This window comes from Oryzias latipes, chromosome 7, assembly GCF_002234675.1.
Source record: "Oryzias latipes chromosome 7, ASM223467v1".
Classification (NCBI taxonomy): Eukaryota; Metazoa; Chordata; class Actinopteri; order Beloniformes; family Adrianichthyidae; genus Oryzias; species Oryzias latipes.
The window spans coordinates 8,290,943-8,307,644 of NC_019865.2; the positions used below are offsets into that span (position 1 = coordinate 8,290,943).

At 39.3% G+C, this 16,702-nt stretch overlaps 1 protein-coding gene across 9 annotated transcripts in view; it reads right to left on the minus strand.

Moving 5' to 3' along the window:
• prdm16 (PR/SET domain 16) overlaps window positions 1-16,702 on the minus strand; it is a 168,463-nt gene that overhangs the window by 105,670 nt on the left and 46,091 nt on the right. For all 9 annotated transcript variants that reach the window (XM_023956491.1, XM_023956490.1, XM_023956499.1 and 6 more), the window contains exon 2: window positions 5,244-5,698. In XM_023956491.1, the coding sequence (XP_023812259.1) occupies window positions 5,244-5,698 (455 nt within the window). The remainder of the gene's footprint in view (window positions 1-5,243; window positions 5,699-16,702) is intronic.

A 16,702-nucleotide genomic window follows, 5' to 3' on the forward strand; every position in this document is an offset into this window, starting at 1 on the left:
ATATCGGGGACTGGGCTATTTAAGGACCTGTCTTCTGATAGTGACTCCTCCTTTCTCTAGTTATGACTGATGGGTGTTTCTTTGAATGTCTAAATCAGAGTTGGGAAAACTATTCCACCCATCATTGTATTTGCTTTCTTGTTTTCTATCAGTTGCTTTAGCTTTTTACTTGTTTACGATGATATCCATCAGATGCTTTTCCACTATGAAGATGTAGAGCTACTTTAGATTGATTCAGTTCACATTGTTGTTCTTGATCAAGCCAGAGCCCCCTAAATGCGGGTGAGATCATTCTAACACTGTGACACAAACCATTGGAATGCTCTTTATATGGAACACAAAAACACAGTACATTAAGAAGATGGTCCACCTTCTGCTCACTCTGTGGCTTTTTGTCACAACAAGGATGAAAGAAAAGAACCAGGAGGTTGCAGGTGTTGAATCAAACCTCTCTTAAAAAAGTATAGGAGATTTTAGAAAGGAAGCTGTTTATCAGAAGATAAACGCCTTAGACACTATTGCTCTTACGGGTGAATTAGGGCTGTCTGCGGTTGAAAAATGGGCAAATCTGTACGAGCCGTGCAGGGGACCCACACAAAATGTTAAGTTTGTAGACATCTAGGTGAGCCCTTTGGGCATAAATGTTCATGCACATTTCTGTCTACGGCCGTCAGGTTGTGATGAACACTTCAACAACATGTAAGGGTAAATAAAGGGGAAGTAGATGAGACAAAGGCTCAGGATGTGAGGATTTTTTTTTCTTAACCCCCCCTGAACCCTGTGCACAGTGTGAATGAGCCTGTTAGTGCTGTTCAAGTGAAAGACGCTCACTGTGCGTCCTTTTCACGAAGCCTGGAGGTAAGAAATTAGACAGTGTATAATTTGTGTGGGCATCTTATGGGCACTGAAGTATCACCTGAACACCCCTAACCTCACTAATGACTGAAGTGTTGCGTGAGGGCGCCAAACTGCAGGCTACACTATTCTTAAAAATGCTTCACAATACACTTACACATGCATTGCAATTGTTTATTCTATTTTCATGATGTTCCTTAAGGTGGCTGCGGGAGCCTTAAGGTAACTGCAAGACACACCTGTACACCTTTAAGGGCCTTGACAACCCAAGAGCTTGCAGTGCCCATACAGGTCAACCCCCATACAGGTGCAAGGCTGAGGGAATTGTGGGAACAAGGTATACATTTGCGCCAATGGTGGCTTATACTTGCTGGTTGCAACAGTACTGTACTTTAAGGAAAGTATAACATCGCATTTCAATTTAACCTCAACCTTTTCTGAATAAGTACCAACAAACTAGGATAAAATGGGTACTAACAATGGGGGGAAAAATTTAAATGGCTGGGAGGTGCCAAATACTAAAGGCAAAGACGAGTATCATGATTTATTTTCAATATATGAGCTTTTTTTTTGTCTCTACTGTTTGGACTTTTGTTTGATGTAATGTTTCCTATTTTTGAGTGAATCAAGCCTTTTTAAAGTCATGAGAAGGTTTCCTGCTATGGCAAAATCTTTAATACTTTTATTAAATCCTTGTGCTATCCTAGGCACTTTAACATTGGGAGTTGGGTCATCTAGACCCACTAGACAGTGCGCTGAACCTTTTTTCTTCAATAAGTTGTGATCTCCACTGGTGTCCACGGATTACATGAAATCTGTCCACCTTTATCCACCTTTGTCATGGTAGGGAGAACACATCAGTGTAAGGGTGGGGTCATCTAAGATAGCACAAGGGTTAAGTAGTGAAAAACTGGAGACATCCACACATTGGAACTACTTAATTTATCTGAGATGCTAGACATTTCATTTACATCTTCAATTCCTATTTAAATAAATCATTAAAAAATAACAAATGTGGATCTATGTTGCATGTTGCTGTGAAAATCATAAAAAAGGGCAACTAAGTTATTTTTTTCATTTGTTTAATCAAATGAAAAAAGTAACTAACAAACATTTTTCACATACCTTTCTGTTTCCTCTACTATGAATTTGGTGAACTTAAGATAATCGGGACTTTTCATTAACATGACAGTTTTTAAGGTGTTGGTCTCAAAGCACAATTCCTGCTGTTCATGTAAATGTAGCCAATGAGCCCATCCGGTGCCAATCAGGTAGATGCACATCACCTCCAGCCACTGCATGTTGACATGTATCTGTCAATAGCTAAGTCAAGCCAATCTCCCGTCCAGATAATAGCTGCAGTTACTCTGACAGTTAGATCCCTACACTGTGGTCTCTGTGGGCCTCGTCTGACTCTGCTTGCTCAGACCTTCCTGTCCTGAGGGCCTAGCAGTCCTCCACACACAACAAGAGAGACACTCACACATGGTAGACCGGGGGCCCTGGCGTTCTATCATGTTGTGCTAAAGGGGGTGCATAATGATTTTTAAATGGATGACTCAATGCTGGCCCAGAGAGGACGTCTGAGACATAAGAGAATGGCCATGGCCTGCAGCAAAGCAGCTCTAAGATTGAGCTGTCCATCTTGCCAAAATGAGCCTGAGTTAACACCTCTTCCAGATCCCAAAGCCTGAGGACAGACAATAGTTGGCTTCCTCCCTACAGTTCTCCTTCTTTTTTCTCACTTGTACTCTTTAAACACTCTTTTCTATTCTTCACCGTCTCTCCTCACTGAGCTGCAGTTCCACCCTGACATCCACAACGCACTAAAACATCCAACATGTGACTGTTAAGGTATAATAAATGGCTTACATCATAAATCAATATTACAATCCCATTTTTTTCTCATTTTACAGAGCTCAGGGCTAAAACAGGTATTAATAAATAAAAGCACATGCATAATCAGAAGTATCCAATTTGTTTGAATAAAAAGGTTATAAACCCTATATAACCATTTACATCATATCTGATACACGTATCTCTGAGACCTCTATCTCATTATCATGATCCAAACTTTCCTGAAAAACCCATTAAATATCACTTGGTCGATGTTTTCTTCCCTGTAGTTCATCATCATTCCACTAGAACTTCTTGCTAGACTGAGACAATGCAAAATGTGTTTTTATATATATATATATATATTTTTTATATAAAACAGTTATACCATGTTAAAAATATGTGGATCAAATTTGAGACAGCGGGTAAATAAGGTGTTTTTTTTGTTTTTTTCCTAAAAATTTCATGTCAATATTTTTTATCTTAAACTAACATTGCTGTGAGCAAAAACTTACCAAATCAACTAGCATATCATAATTGGGACTATTTCTTGAAAACTATGATATTGTCAGTATATTCTACTCATTTTTCTCAGGAGAACTAATGTGCTAAGTATGAGGCCATTGGTTTGATCATATTCTCACTTGAGATTTTAAATGACCTTTCACAATGTTTCTCATATTACATCCCTATGTTTTGGCAAGAGCTGAAAAAGTTCTACTAACCCAATTAAACTTCTCTGTGGCGTTTCTTTTGTAAGGACCATACTTTTTACTTCCTATTTTCCTCCTTAATACTTGTTGCATTCTAACTTTTTAATCTTTCCTTACTTAGTCTGATGCTCAATCGCCAGTCTATTTTTCTTTGACCATAAGTAGCAGATGAGTGGAAGAGCTGATGGCAAAAGAGGGTAAGAAATGGGGTGTGTGGGACTCCTAAGGGAGTCTGATGATGACTATCTACATGCTAGCTATTATGACTATGTGATAAGAGTCTGGCAGGAGAGAACCTCTAAGGGCTTCCAGCCCCAAACCAGACAGGACAAAAAAGCTTATAAAAAAATTAAAAAAGAACAACGTGAGGCGTTGAGGGAAAAGACAAACTAAAGTTCAAATTAATTATTACATTTTAGCAATCTGCAAAATACATGAGCTTAGCTTGACTATGACACAAAAATAAAACAAGGTAATTAGAAACAGGACAAGTTATATATTTAAGGCAAATACATGAGTTTACCATCTATAATGTTATTAAAAGACTATAATTGCAAATGAGCTTCTGTAGAGTCCTTGGTGGCTTCTTTTTCTCAAGTCAGAGCTGTTAAATAAGCATTACTTAGAGGTCTGTGGAGGAAAGGGAAGGATTAGGGATACTGAAACAAAGCATGAGACCTGGGAGGAAAGTGCAGCCCAAGAAAAGTGCACCCCAAAAGAACACCCATAATGCAAAGCTAAAAACAAATGTTCAAATTGGCCCTTTGCCACACAGCAAGTGCCTGTTTGCTTAATCGCCTGCAGGCTGCTACAGCTGGTGGAAGGAAAACAATGTTTTAAAGAAAAAAAGTAATCTTTTCACTGGATCTACTGTGAAATCCCTTTTGGGATGTGTCTTAAATCCTTTAAATGAAAGAATCATAAACATTGTTTTAGGAACAGGTTTTTAAAACAAAATACAAATATGATCAACTGGAAATACCGCTTGGTGTGCTTTACAGATGTGCGGACTAAATTTAAAGTTCTGTGGAGTAATTTTTTCATATTTTATTAAAAATGTTTAGAATGTATTACATTCTTTCCCATATTTAAATAAAATTTGCCTCGAATTTTTATCATTTTTTAACCATTTTTGTTAAATTTTTACATTTCAAGATTCAAGATTATGTTGGCATGTCCGAGATGACAGTTACACTCATTAACTTGTCAGAATCTTTTCTCCTTATGGCATATAAATGCAATATGAGACTATGTGGATGGAAAAGCAGTGAAATGAAAAGCAGGCCAGTAAAGTTCATTTCTTATTAGGCCTCAAATAAGTAGAGACAGAGACCAGGAGTTCTCGTTTTGCTCCTAATGAGCTTACTGAAGCAACTTCAATATCCTTTAATGTCATGTTGAAATGAAAATGAATAGTTCAATATTCTGCCTCCGCACTGGAGCACGCTTCTTCCATTTCCATATCAGATGGCGTGTCCAAATGAGTGCGCTCGCTTCAGACCCACTCCCAGAAAAGCTGATACCTCCACTAATGAGCCAAATTTTTCCATATGACATTGCTTTGCTGCTCTGGATGGATATATTCTGTCTCTACATGGACATACTTATGTGCATGATACACATGCATGAATACAAACCACACATGTATTTAAAATATCCATGCACATGTCTGTTTGTGGGCATCAAAAATGATGCGTAAATATAAAAAATAATACCTTTTTTTGGTCAAAGTATCAAAAACTACTGTGTTTTGTCCTTTACTCTGATATGTGTAATGGATGCAAGCTCGTTAAACTGGCAAACTATCAAAGTGATGTAAAATTCAGAATCGGCTCATACCTCCCATCCAAAGGAGTCGTCTTTGCCTGAGGCTTCGCGGTGCTTCGTGCCGTTCAGACCAAACCTTTCCCCAGCACAAATGCGAGTTTTGGCCCATACGCCAAGGCCTGCTCCGGGCACAGAGGATTCCCGAAGCTCCAGTTCATTGGGAATAGGAATGTCATCAGGAATGTAGACAGGTGCCTCATACGGTGAGCCCTCCTTGGGTGTGGTGAAGTCCTGGTCATTGCTGCTGCTGCTGTTGTTGTGCAGGTGGTGGGAGGTGTAGATATGAGGGTGCAGCAGGTGGTGATGGTTGTTGTTCGGGCGGGAAGGAGTCGGTGACGGTAAATGGGACATGTTGATGATGCCGTCTTCTGCGTCGTCTTCTGGGCTGTCGACACCTCTGCTGCCAGCTGCTAAGCCTGGGAGGTCTGCCTCTGTGTCGTACACGCTGTCCACAGGCTCACTGTCATCTAGAAGACAAAGAGACGTTCACATTCGTTTAGTGGACAGACACAGATACCGATAATCAAAAAACAGGTGACTAGTATTAACTTGGAGAGCAACAGCATGTTATTAAACATACAAAGGCCTTGTTGGATGCTGGTTCAAAAACAAAAGTGATCTGAAGCAAGTCAGCATGGCAGATGATCACTGAGTGCCTCACTATAAAATAGTATATCACATACCATTCACTTTAATGTAAAGTAGTTATTTCACAATTTGACAATAAAAAATAAACATTGTAACTGATTCAATTTTTTTAGTATCAAAGACAAGAATTTGGATGCAGACTTTTATTGAAAGCAGGGATTTTATTTTGAAATTGAAATTTTGTTAAAACTGGTCTACAGCTGTTGTTTCAATTCATAGCTTTAGCATTGCCTGGATGTATTATTTGTTCTTGCGGCATTTCTTTCAAGATGAAGGACATGTATAGAAATTTAAGAATAAAACTGTATTTCTGAGTATTTTTTACTCAAATCATTGTAAATTAGGAACAGGCAAAAAAACGTCCTGTTTTAAAAAGATGCTACGTTGAAGCTACAATCAGCAAGTCACAAGATTCCTGCTCCGCTTCATTCTGATGCATCTGCTTTTTAGCTTTGAATGAAAGCATCATTGTTAATCTTTTGCTTTCCTTCTGCAAACATATCCTGATGTTGTTAGTTAAAACCTCACTAGAATTTTACTGTCTGAAGACAGGCACCGGCAATCAGAGGGCCAACAAGGCCAAAAATTACAGCATGAGTGGTTCCAATCAAGCTCTCTCCCTCTCCAACCCTGCTGCCAAAAACTATTTTTGCTGCCGAAGTTTAAAGTGAAGCTGTAACATGACATTTTCAAATTCTGCATTTAAAATCAATTTAAGTGCCTTATTTAAAATACAAACTTTGGCGTTTTCAACCAAAACGCCAACTCTGATTCTCTTTATCTGAGTTCATTCAATAACAACAAACAATGCTTTTTTTGTTTTGACCAGATATGAAAACACAAAAGTCTATTAACTGACAAATGGGCAACTGAGCAAACCAAAGACAAAGGAGATAAATATTTCTGTGCTTGTGCGTACAGCAATAATGCCAAAGCTTCACAACAGAGGCATAGGCTTTTATGTGCATGGCAAAGTTGCAGCTTGTTATGTAGATTTGGGAAATTTATTATGTAAATCTGAACCTATAAAAACCAGCCTTTTATGACTGGTTTGGCGTCATCCAGTCATTTTAAATGGAAAATAACACTTTTTTTTAATGATTGCAGTTTTGTTGAGATGCAGACCAGGCATGCAATTAAGCAGCTGTACATGTGAGCCAACAGTAGCTTACACTCCTGACACAGATCAATTAAAGTTTTATAAGTAAGCTCTATCTGCTGCTCACTCCACACAAGGTAAAGTGGCTGTTAAACACTTCTTTCACACACACACACACACATACACACACACACATACACTTTCTTCCTCCATCCTTCAGTGTTCATTGGCACTTGACCCACTGAGCAATTTTGTCAAAAAGAGACAAAAACTCAGAAAATCCATTAAAGCCATTTGGCTTTTAAGGCTAACACACTCACAAAGACAATGATGATGACAATCATAGGAAAAAAGGATGACTCCTAACTGCAATGACTAAAGTCGGTTTTACAAGATAGAAAACAAAATGAGACCTGGAATGAGAAAGGTAAACCTGAAAATAGAGAAAATGGCAAGGTAGACAGAAATAAAACATCAGAGAGTCGTGGCACTGATGACAGAGCTGCTTTTAAACAGCTGTGTGTTAGCTCTGGGTCTCCAAAGACCCAGAAAGCGATGTTAGGTTCACCTCCCTGTGGGTTTCTTCAAAAACACCCATGCCCGAGAGTGCCTTCCTCGCCTTGGCTCTTTCTGTTGTTCTTTCTCTACACTCCTTCGGCCATCTCTTTCTGTTTTACGGGGAGCTATTTATCCTGATTACATCAGGGGTCAATCATTAATTTGCACCTTGGGGGTCCCGGTGCTGGCCGTGGCTACAATGGGCTGCTTGTTCAGTGGCTGTTATTCCAGTGGAAAACTACCCTGCTATGCCTGAGAGGCAGGCTCAGGCCACATGAAGGCATTCCATTTATTTGATAAATTGTAAATGCGTGCCATCGACGGAGGATTTTTGCTTTGTAACACGGCTCATGGAAACAAAGGTTTTTAGAGCAGGTATGATGCCGGCTATCACAAAAACAAACATCTGGTTGCAACTGCAGGAGCTGTTATTGTACTCTAAACACATGTGGGAGATCAGATGGTGTTAAAGGCAAAGCTGATATCTCATAATTACTGCATGTGAGAAGGAAATGGGAACAGACATAGATATGATGTTTGAATATGTCAATTTAATTCCCACAAAAAAAGAAGGCAAAAAAATAACAGATGACTTTATATGACTTTATGTGATTTTTTTTTCCTTTAAAAAAAGTCAAAGAAAACAAACAAACAATGCTATGAGATGTTAATAATATTGTACTTAGTGTTACCATAGTAAAAAACCTTTATGCAGCACTGAAAATCAGTGGTTCAATCACAGGCCTACAACAGGCAAATTGTTCTGTAGTTGTGTTTAATCAGAACACTCTAGACTTAAATACGGAAAGATAAAGATCTGGAGTCATTTTCTGCCGTCTGCCTGGACGCACACAAACACATGTGCCTTGTGGCAAACGAACTGAGCTGTATTGTTAGAATAGTCTGCGGAGAAATGAACAGAACAGACTCCAAGTGCAAAATCAGGGATAAAGAAATGATGCATTGCATACAGATCGACCGATGTCTTGTAGAAGGAGCAGCAGAACAGCTATAATCAAGGTTCTCTGGTGGCTAAAATGCATTCATTCCATCACAAAGAAGTGCATAAAACTACTGCAAAATGCTAGAGGAACCTTATCATTTTTCGGAGGAGGATATACAGCTGCTAAGTGGGGTCATGATTGTGTCCATAACAACAAAATAGATCAGAAATAATGGGGCATGAACTGGTGACGGCTGTCAGAAGCAGCACTGGTCTTTATGTCTGCCTCTGGCCTCTTCAACTGAGACACTATCTGTGGCTAGCCGTAAACGGATCTGGTTCAGTTCATTTAAAAAGCCAGGCTCTGAAGGAAAGACGGTGTCCAGGGAAAAGGCAAAACTATGCAAAATTCAGTGCAGGCTCCAAATAAGGGGAGAAAAGGTTGGTAAGAGAAAAAAAAATAAGCAAATGGAGAATGTGTAGACCATGACAGATATGAAAAATGGGAATCCAGTTGAGCAGTAAATGACCAAATAATTTGATGTGGTGGCTCTGCACATGCATTTTATCCACATACTTGTTTAAAAAGGGGGGTTGCCTGAAATGCCTAAACTTATCTGCTAGGTCTGGTACTATTATCAATTCCTATTGAGTAACATTCAAAGGAGGTACATGCTTGTTTAAAATAAACAGGCCTTTGATAATTTTGTCTTTCAAAATCTGAATCCCAACAAAAACTTTGAAACAGGGAGCTGCAAAAATCAAATGAAACCAAATTAAAAGTGGACAGAGAGGGTGAGGTGAAAAAAAAAAGTTTAATAGAGTGTTTTTCCACAGTGGCACTGGGGTACCATATACTGAAAATGAAGCATAAATAGAAGCATGTGAAGGGCCAGTCTAAGCAAGGCATTCAGGGGAGAAGTTGTGAGTCTTATGTGTGCAGTTGTGTGTGGTTGGAAGTAGTGAGTGAGCAACAGGAGCACGGTCAGTTAGAAAGACTCTCTGAGCAAGAACACCACACTGTTTCCCCTTGTAAAAACACCAGGGAGTATTTCCAAGCTGCACTTAAAACTACAAAACAGCTCAGAGTAAGTGCAACAGGAGAAAGTGAGAAAGAAAGAAAAGGACAGATGAAAATAATACATTTTTTGGAAATGCACTGTTCCTCTATATGAAAGTTATACTCATCATGCACTACATGTGGCTTTTTAATCCCAGTTTACAGTTCAACGCTGTCCTATGCATACGCTAATACAGCCAGGGTCTTTTTCTGTATATACTTTATAGTGGAACAGTTTTTTGTTTACTGCTTTTGTAGCAGTGAATAGCTACACAGAAAAATAGAAGAACAAAACACAGCTGGATAAAATCTGTAAGGACTGAGTGTGCATTTTTGTTTTTTGTGTGCCGCACCAATACAACAGAGCTGATGTATCGATGTGTCATTTGTGCTGACCGGCCTAAAGCTATTCCATCCTCCAATAAAGTGTACGCGTCAGTGTATTCACTGAATTCAAGCCTTCAGGCAAACAGAGGACAGCAGACAACCTCCTGCAGCTGAGAGCAGTGTGGGGGGGGGGGGGGGGGTTGTTTGTGTGTGTGTGTGTGTGTGTATAGCTGCCCTATTGTCCCAGGGGTGCCCAAGCAGCAGGCTGGTGCAGACATTTATTAACAGGGCAGATTAATAGCACTGGAGGAAAACATGTTCACAAACATGATAAATATTAATAATAATCAATATTGAGTTACATTTAGTAAATTGAGCTGCAAACATCACCCATGGGGAGCAAAGATGAAGGGAGGGGTGCTGAGGGTGTGTGTGTGTGTGTGTGTGTGTGGAGGCAGAAGGAAATGAGGAGACTTGTGAAGAAAAAAAAAACAAAGAAAACAAAAATTTGTTTTTTTTCTGTATTACACAACTTTGGGGAAAAAGACATTTTTTTTTCAATGTAAAATTGCCAAATGAATGTATACATATATGGAAGTTAAGGTTAGAAATAATGAATGAAATGCCACCCACTGTACAGCTGCATAGATGTGTAGCATCAAGAAGTATAAATACAAGCATTTCTTACTAAACAGAGGCAAATTGCTTTGTGTTATTTTTTTCCCCCCCAAGTGTGAGTGTAGGTGTGTGTGCATTGGAGCACTTGTCCCTACCTCAGGGCCATTTACAAGCTTATTTTGGGGTCATAATATACAGAAAAACGATAAACCATAAAGAGATCTGATGTTTGTGAAATATTGGTGTTTTTGTTTACAGTTTTGGAAGAAAAGAAAATCAACTCAAATCGAAAGATAGACCTCAGGGATTCGGCCGGTTATTAAATGTGAACAAATTCATTCAAATAATGTTAACCAATACCATCAGATTCCGAATTGAAATAAGAGAAAATGTTTAATCTGAAAAGACAAAATGTAAAACATTTTTGGAAGATTTTACTCTTTTTTTCAAGAGATGTAGCAGTAAAAAGGTTGAAATAAACAAGTAAACACAAACTATAAGAAAAAAAAAATGAATGTGGTTTTGACTTTCATTAATTCTTTACAAAATAAGAGTAATCAGCTATGTGTCCACATACACACAACCAGCACACAGCTGCACACATACGCATCAGTCCGTTACTCTCCAGCCTTCCTCTTGGTCCTCTCCTCATGCCTGCCCCCTCTAGTCATTAGCCAGTGAATTAACAACAATCGAGCATGCTATTAATCACCCTGACAAAAGTGTTAGCATTGCCTGGCTAGGCCAGCACGAGACTGATGGAGGAGGAAGAGTAGGAGGCGGAGAAGAAGTGGATGAAGAGGAGAATGGCAGGAGAGGAGCGTGAGAGAAGCTGATGAAAAGGGTCATAGGAGACCCTGGTTCTATGGGGCAGGGAAGCAGAAGTGACACTTCATAGAAATGCTGTAAAGAAGCAGAAATGTGAGAGCAAAAACCATAAGATGAGGCGAAAAAACAGTTAAGGCAAAGAAGGTTGCAGGGAACCTAAGAGGGGAAGGGGAATAGGTTAAAATTTGGATTTTTTTTGTCCCACATAAGTACATTTATTCACAGAAACTAGAATTAGAAATAACAATTTATTGGCAAAAACTACTATGAAATCATAGTTTCTCAAAAGTGTTGACAGAGTTGCAGAAAAGAGATTTTAAAGTAGCAGAAAATGTCACAGGTCTGACTTAAAATAATTATTGTTTCACCAGTACAGCCTAAAACTTGACATATTTTATAACGGTGATTGTCACAAACGAAAATCTGCTTCTAAGGATTAGAATCAGATTAGATCAGTTTTTTTGTGAATTGTAAAATGCCTAAATAAAATGTCTAACCGCCTTTATTCAGTATAACATTATTATTATTATTATTATTATTATTATGTTTAAACCAACATCCATTTTAATTAAATAATAATATAAATAAAAGTTCAAATTAAAAGTTTTTTGGTCCTTGATTGACAACATAATCATGCTAAGTCAGAACAGTAGCCATGTCTATTCTGGTTCATCACCAACTATCAAAAAGTCTTTTAGAAAAAAAAAAATGCTTGATTTTTGTTTTTTCCAGTGACAAACTCCCCTTAACTAAACTGAGCAAAGGTAGTACCTTTCTTCATTGTAATGTTATCTGATTAGCGAGTCCTGATCAGCACTCTGGATTTTAGCAGTTACTTTAATCAGTTAAATGCTATTTACTGCTATTTATTGTATATCTTTATGATTAACTGTTAATTTTAAAGACGGTCATTTATGATCATCCGTTTTTGGTTTACTCAAACAAGCTTGTTTGCTATACCAACATCCATGCAAGCTCACATTGTTTACAACATTTGATGACTAGTTTCTATTTTTAAAATGTATTTTTATCTACAAGTTTTTGTTGTTTGAGTGACCAAACAGGTATGTATTTTATAGATGAAGGTCAAATTTGCTTCCATGCAGCCCTTTGCAAGGATGATGATCGACAGCTCCTGCAAATACTGCAGTTGGGATAAAAAACCCTCCATGGATGTCGAGGAGCTCCCTTTTCTTCATGTCAGTATTTTTCATCTGATTTTAAAGCTCCATCACTCTTAGCCCACTCTCGCAGAGTGGGACCACCTGCTGGGGGTCTGAGCTGGGGATGTAAGGTGGGTCATAGCCATCACATAGTCCCATGTCATCAGGCTGTCATTGTGAATGGAGCTGACATGGTAGATATGCTAATCCACTTAGCTTCAAACTCAAAAAGGAGGCTGGTACGCAGTCATTTCTCTGTCTGCAATGAGTGGAACAGACAGAGACAAATTAAGCCAAATTAAGTCATGCAGGTCTTTACTTTGAAATCACGCCTTAATTTTAAATCTAAAAAAACGTTGTTACTGTAATGTTATAAACATCTATTATTTAGATATGATGCATTTATTGAGTACAGGTTAGATAAAATATCACATCTGAAGACAGAATATATGGACATTTCCCATATTGCACTTTTACTCTGTCAAAAAGCTTTCAGAATTTGTTTTAAATAATGAGGCAAAGTTGTAATCTTGTTAAAACAGATTTTCATGGAAAAATTTGGAATATTGATTAATCAACACAATGAGAGAAGAAAAAGTAACATTTGCTAAATTGCTCCATACGAAGTAAGTGAAACCCCCGACTCTTATATAAAAACAAGACAACAAAGAAAAGAGTCATTGTAGCACCTAGAAGATGTAGTACATAGAATTTCACCTGTACAGTCAACATGCACAGTTCTCACACACTCATTCACTCTGCAGCAAACGATCAAAGTCAGCCTGCCAGCAGCTAGGTGTCAGAGTTCAAAATTATTGCGCCACTCAGTTAGATGATATCTCAAACCGATCCGCCGTATTTCCCGACCATGACTTCCCCTATTAGGAGCTGCGGCGGACCTATTACTAATCTGCTCGCTATCCCACAGAAACAGGAAGGAAGAGAGGGAAACAGATGGGAAGGCATGAGAATGGCGAGCATGGGACACAATGCTGCTTTTCCTCCTCCTCCTCATCCTCTGTACCTCCGTCTCCCTCAACTGCCCTGCTCGCTCTCTGGCTGTCCTCTGGGCGAGGGAGAGCGGAGGCCCACGGTTGGTCTGACAATACTGTATACAAGCACTGGTGAACAATGGAGGCCAACCACAAAGAATTCTGGGAACAGGGGCACAGCCTTCGGGTGGCTCCTGCATACCGGACCCATCCATACACATTGGTCTGCTGAGACTCACTGGTGCCAGAGGGATGGAGAGCAGGAGAGAGCGACACACAGAGATTGCAGAGATACAGTGCTCTAGAGCTATTTCTTGACTCTCTGACCTCACATTTGTCTGCTCTTGTGCACATGCAGGAAAAAAATACCATTCATACTAAAATTATTTATAAAACTTCATTAAAACCCTTTAAAAATATATATGAGGAGAGTGAATATTTTTATTTTTCAGCTCAGGTAAGTATTGATCAACATGCCCCAAAATATTTCCGGCAAAAATGCCGAGCAGAGGATTTAAAAAAAAGGGGGGGGGGGGGGGGGGGACCAACATGAAAGTGGTGAGAAAGACAGAAATGGACAGGCAATTTTGTTCCTCCTTTCTTTAAGTGTAAAGGGTGTGGGGTGAGCGTGGTCCATTTGGAAATAATTGGCTGGTAATTAGGTGGGGGTCGACAGGTCGATTTGGGAACAAATGGCTGTCTTTAGCTCAGGTGGCCCGCCGCACAAGATTATGGGTCTGCCCCTCCCTCATCCACCTTCCCCTACCTCTTTAGCCCTTCTGTTTTGGCTGAAGTAAAATGTTGTCTTCCAGGAGAATATGAGGGCAAACTTTACGCTTCCATGACAATCTCAAGCTGTCCTAATTTTGTGCGGGCTGCAGGCTAGCAACATTCTTTTGGGAAAATAATAATCTAATTCTATATATTATGGAGGAATTAAGACCAAAAAACAATTAGTTTTGGTTCCAAGTGGAAAAAAAAGCAATAACTATTTAGCATTCTTGCTCCTAAGCAGCAAAGTTAATCAATGTCATTCCTAATTGTTAAGTAGAAGTGGCCCAATTACTGCACGTCTCAGCTTCACTTAACCTTTATTCAGATTACCGAGAGAAGCTGCCCATCTCATTATAATGGAACTCACATATTCTCATATTACATTTTAATAGAAGCAGAAACTAAAGTAGAATCTTGAATGTTCATGTAAAAAAAATGTCTTCATATTCACTCATGCTGGTGTATTATGTTGAACCTGTTTTCTTGAATAAACATTGACCAGACGCACTTGCAACACAAGTGCATGAAAGGATTCCCAACTACAAAACTTACTCCCCATCCCAGTGGTGTTCATGTTGCCCCCCTTCACCCCACTGACTTCAAGCTTTCACCCTCTCTTTCAGTCTCCCTTTCCCTCACCCGTCCTCCCTTTCAGCCATGTTAGGGTCTTGTTTGGCTTCCTGCTGTTTGTGTCCAGACAAGGTCTCGATGTGAATACTGATGCCCGAATGATAGGCCCGAACTTCCGATCTCATTAACTTGTTTTGTCTTTGGCTAAATGGAAACGTCCGAGGGAGGGTGAGAGAAAGAGAGGAAGAAAAGGGAAGCGACTGAAAACAATGCGGGTGCTTTGCAGGAGACGCACTGTAAATAACAACAAGTAAATACAAACAGGATGGAGGTTAAGAGTGGGTTGAAAATAATGGAGGTGGTGCATGTGTGTGTGTGTGTGCGTGTGGGGGGGGGGTCCTTATGTGTGCTGATCAAAAGCCAGTGCACAAAGGACAAACTTTGATCATGTGCGCTGTAAAGAAGTTGACCACAATCAAAGTGATGCTCTCAATTTAAGCAAAAAGTCATAAAGGTATACAGGAAAAATCCATCTGATTGTTAGATGCTTATTTCAAAAATGAAAAATATTATGTACTTTAAAGTGTTTTCTCTTATGTTTTCACTAAATGGCATCTTTTAATCCCTTTCAATAACCAATTAGACCTTTTCAGCTTTTGTTTTTACATCCTATCTATACATATCAGTGTGTTTGTCCGGAACGTCAGCCAGCTCAAAGGTGAAGTAAACCAGCAAAAAAGTAACATGCAGTACAAGGGGGACTAGAGAAGACAGGATGAAGTGAAAAAGAGAGATAAAAACAAGACAGTATTGACGAGGAAAGGCAGGAAAAAAGTAGATAAGTAGGCTAGATAAGGATTTATTACTCCAAAAAATAATAAAAAATTATGCAAACAAAAGAGATAAAAAGGCGGAGATGGGTTAAAGAAAGAGAGGAGCAACTGAGAGAGGATCAAAGGGGATGTCTGATGCTGATACTGCGCCTCAGATAATGTGTGGTGCAATTAGCGCACAGTGATGATTTCCATTAGGGCTAATCAAATATTTATGCTGCCTCCTGAGCAAGTCACAATGCTGCCCTGCTCCGTCATATCAATGTGACAAACGGCTAATGAGAGAGCGGATCAGGAGAGAGAGAGGGACATTGGTAGAAAGAGGACAGAAAAGAAAGGAAGTGGTGTGAGAAGTGAAGTTTGCTCTTTCACTCTCTTCCACATTTGGCTTGCAAATGCTGGGCCACTGTCATCAATTACAGGGCTGCTCTGGTGTTAGAGGGTGGCTGAGTGTAAGTGTGCACATGTGCATGTCGCTGTTTGTACACGAGTGTGTGATAAGAAAAAGAACAAGGCAGCACTGATGCTACCTTACATCAAGCCATTAATCAAACAGGGCTGAATGGGGAAGCTGTAAATCAGACTCATCAGTCTGGGCTTTACATGGGAATCAAAATGTGGTGGAGCGCAGAGCCACAAAGCTACAGATGTGGAAACAAGTCTTTCTGTCAACGTTTCTGATTAGATCGTTTTACCCAAGAAAGAATGCATGAAGCGTTCTTAGCTGACCGCATCCTGTCTTTACGCAAGAAACACAATCAACACCATAGACCAAAAGTCTGCAGCCATCCTCATAGATCTATTTTGTGTCTGATGGGCAAATGATTTTACTTCGATAGATTTTTTTTTCCTTTCAACTCTTTCTATTAAAGTACCATCCAGGGGCGGAGCATGTGTGTGTGTGTGTGTGTGTGCAGCCTGAAAAAGCTTTGCCCCCCAAATTTTTAAGTCACGATATCATTAGGAAATAATAAATCAAGCTTCTATTAAACATTAGTAATAGCACTTTAGCTAAAAAAAAAACTGCTATTTTAATAACAAGTACCAAAACAATATTA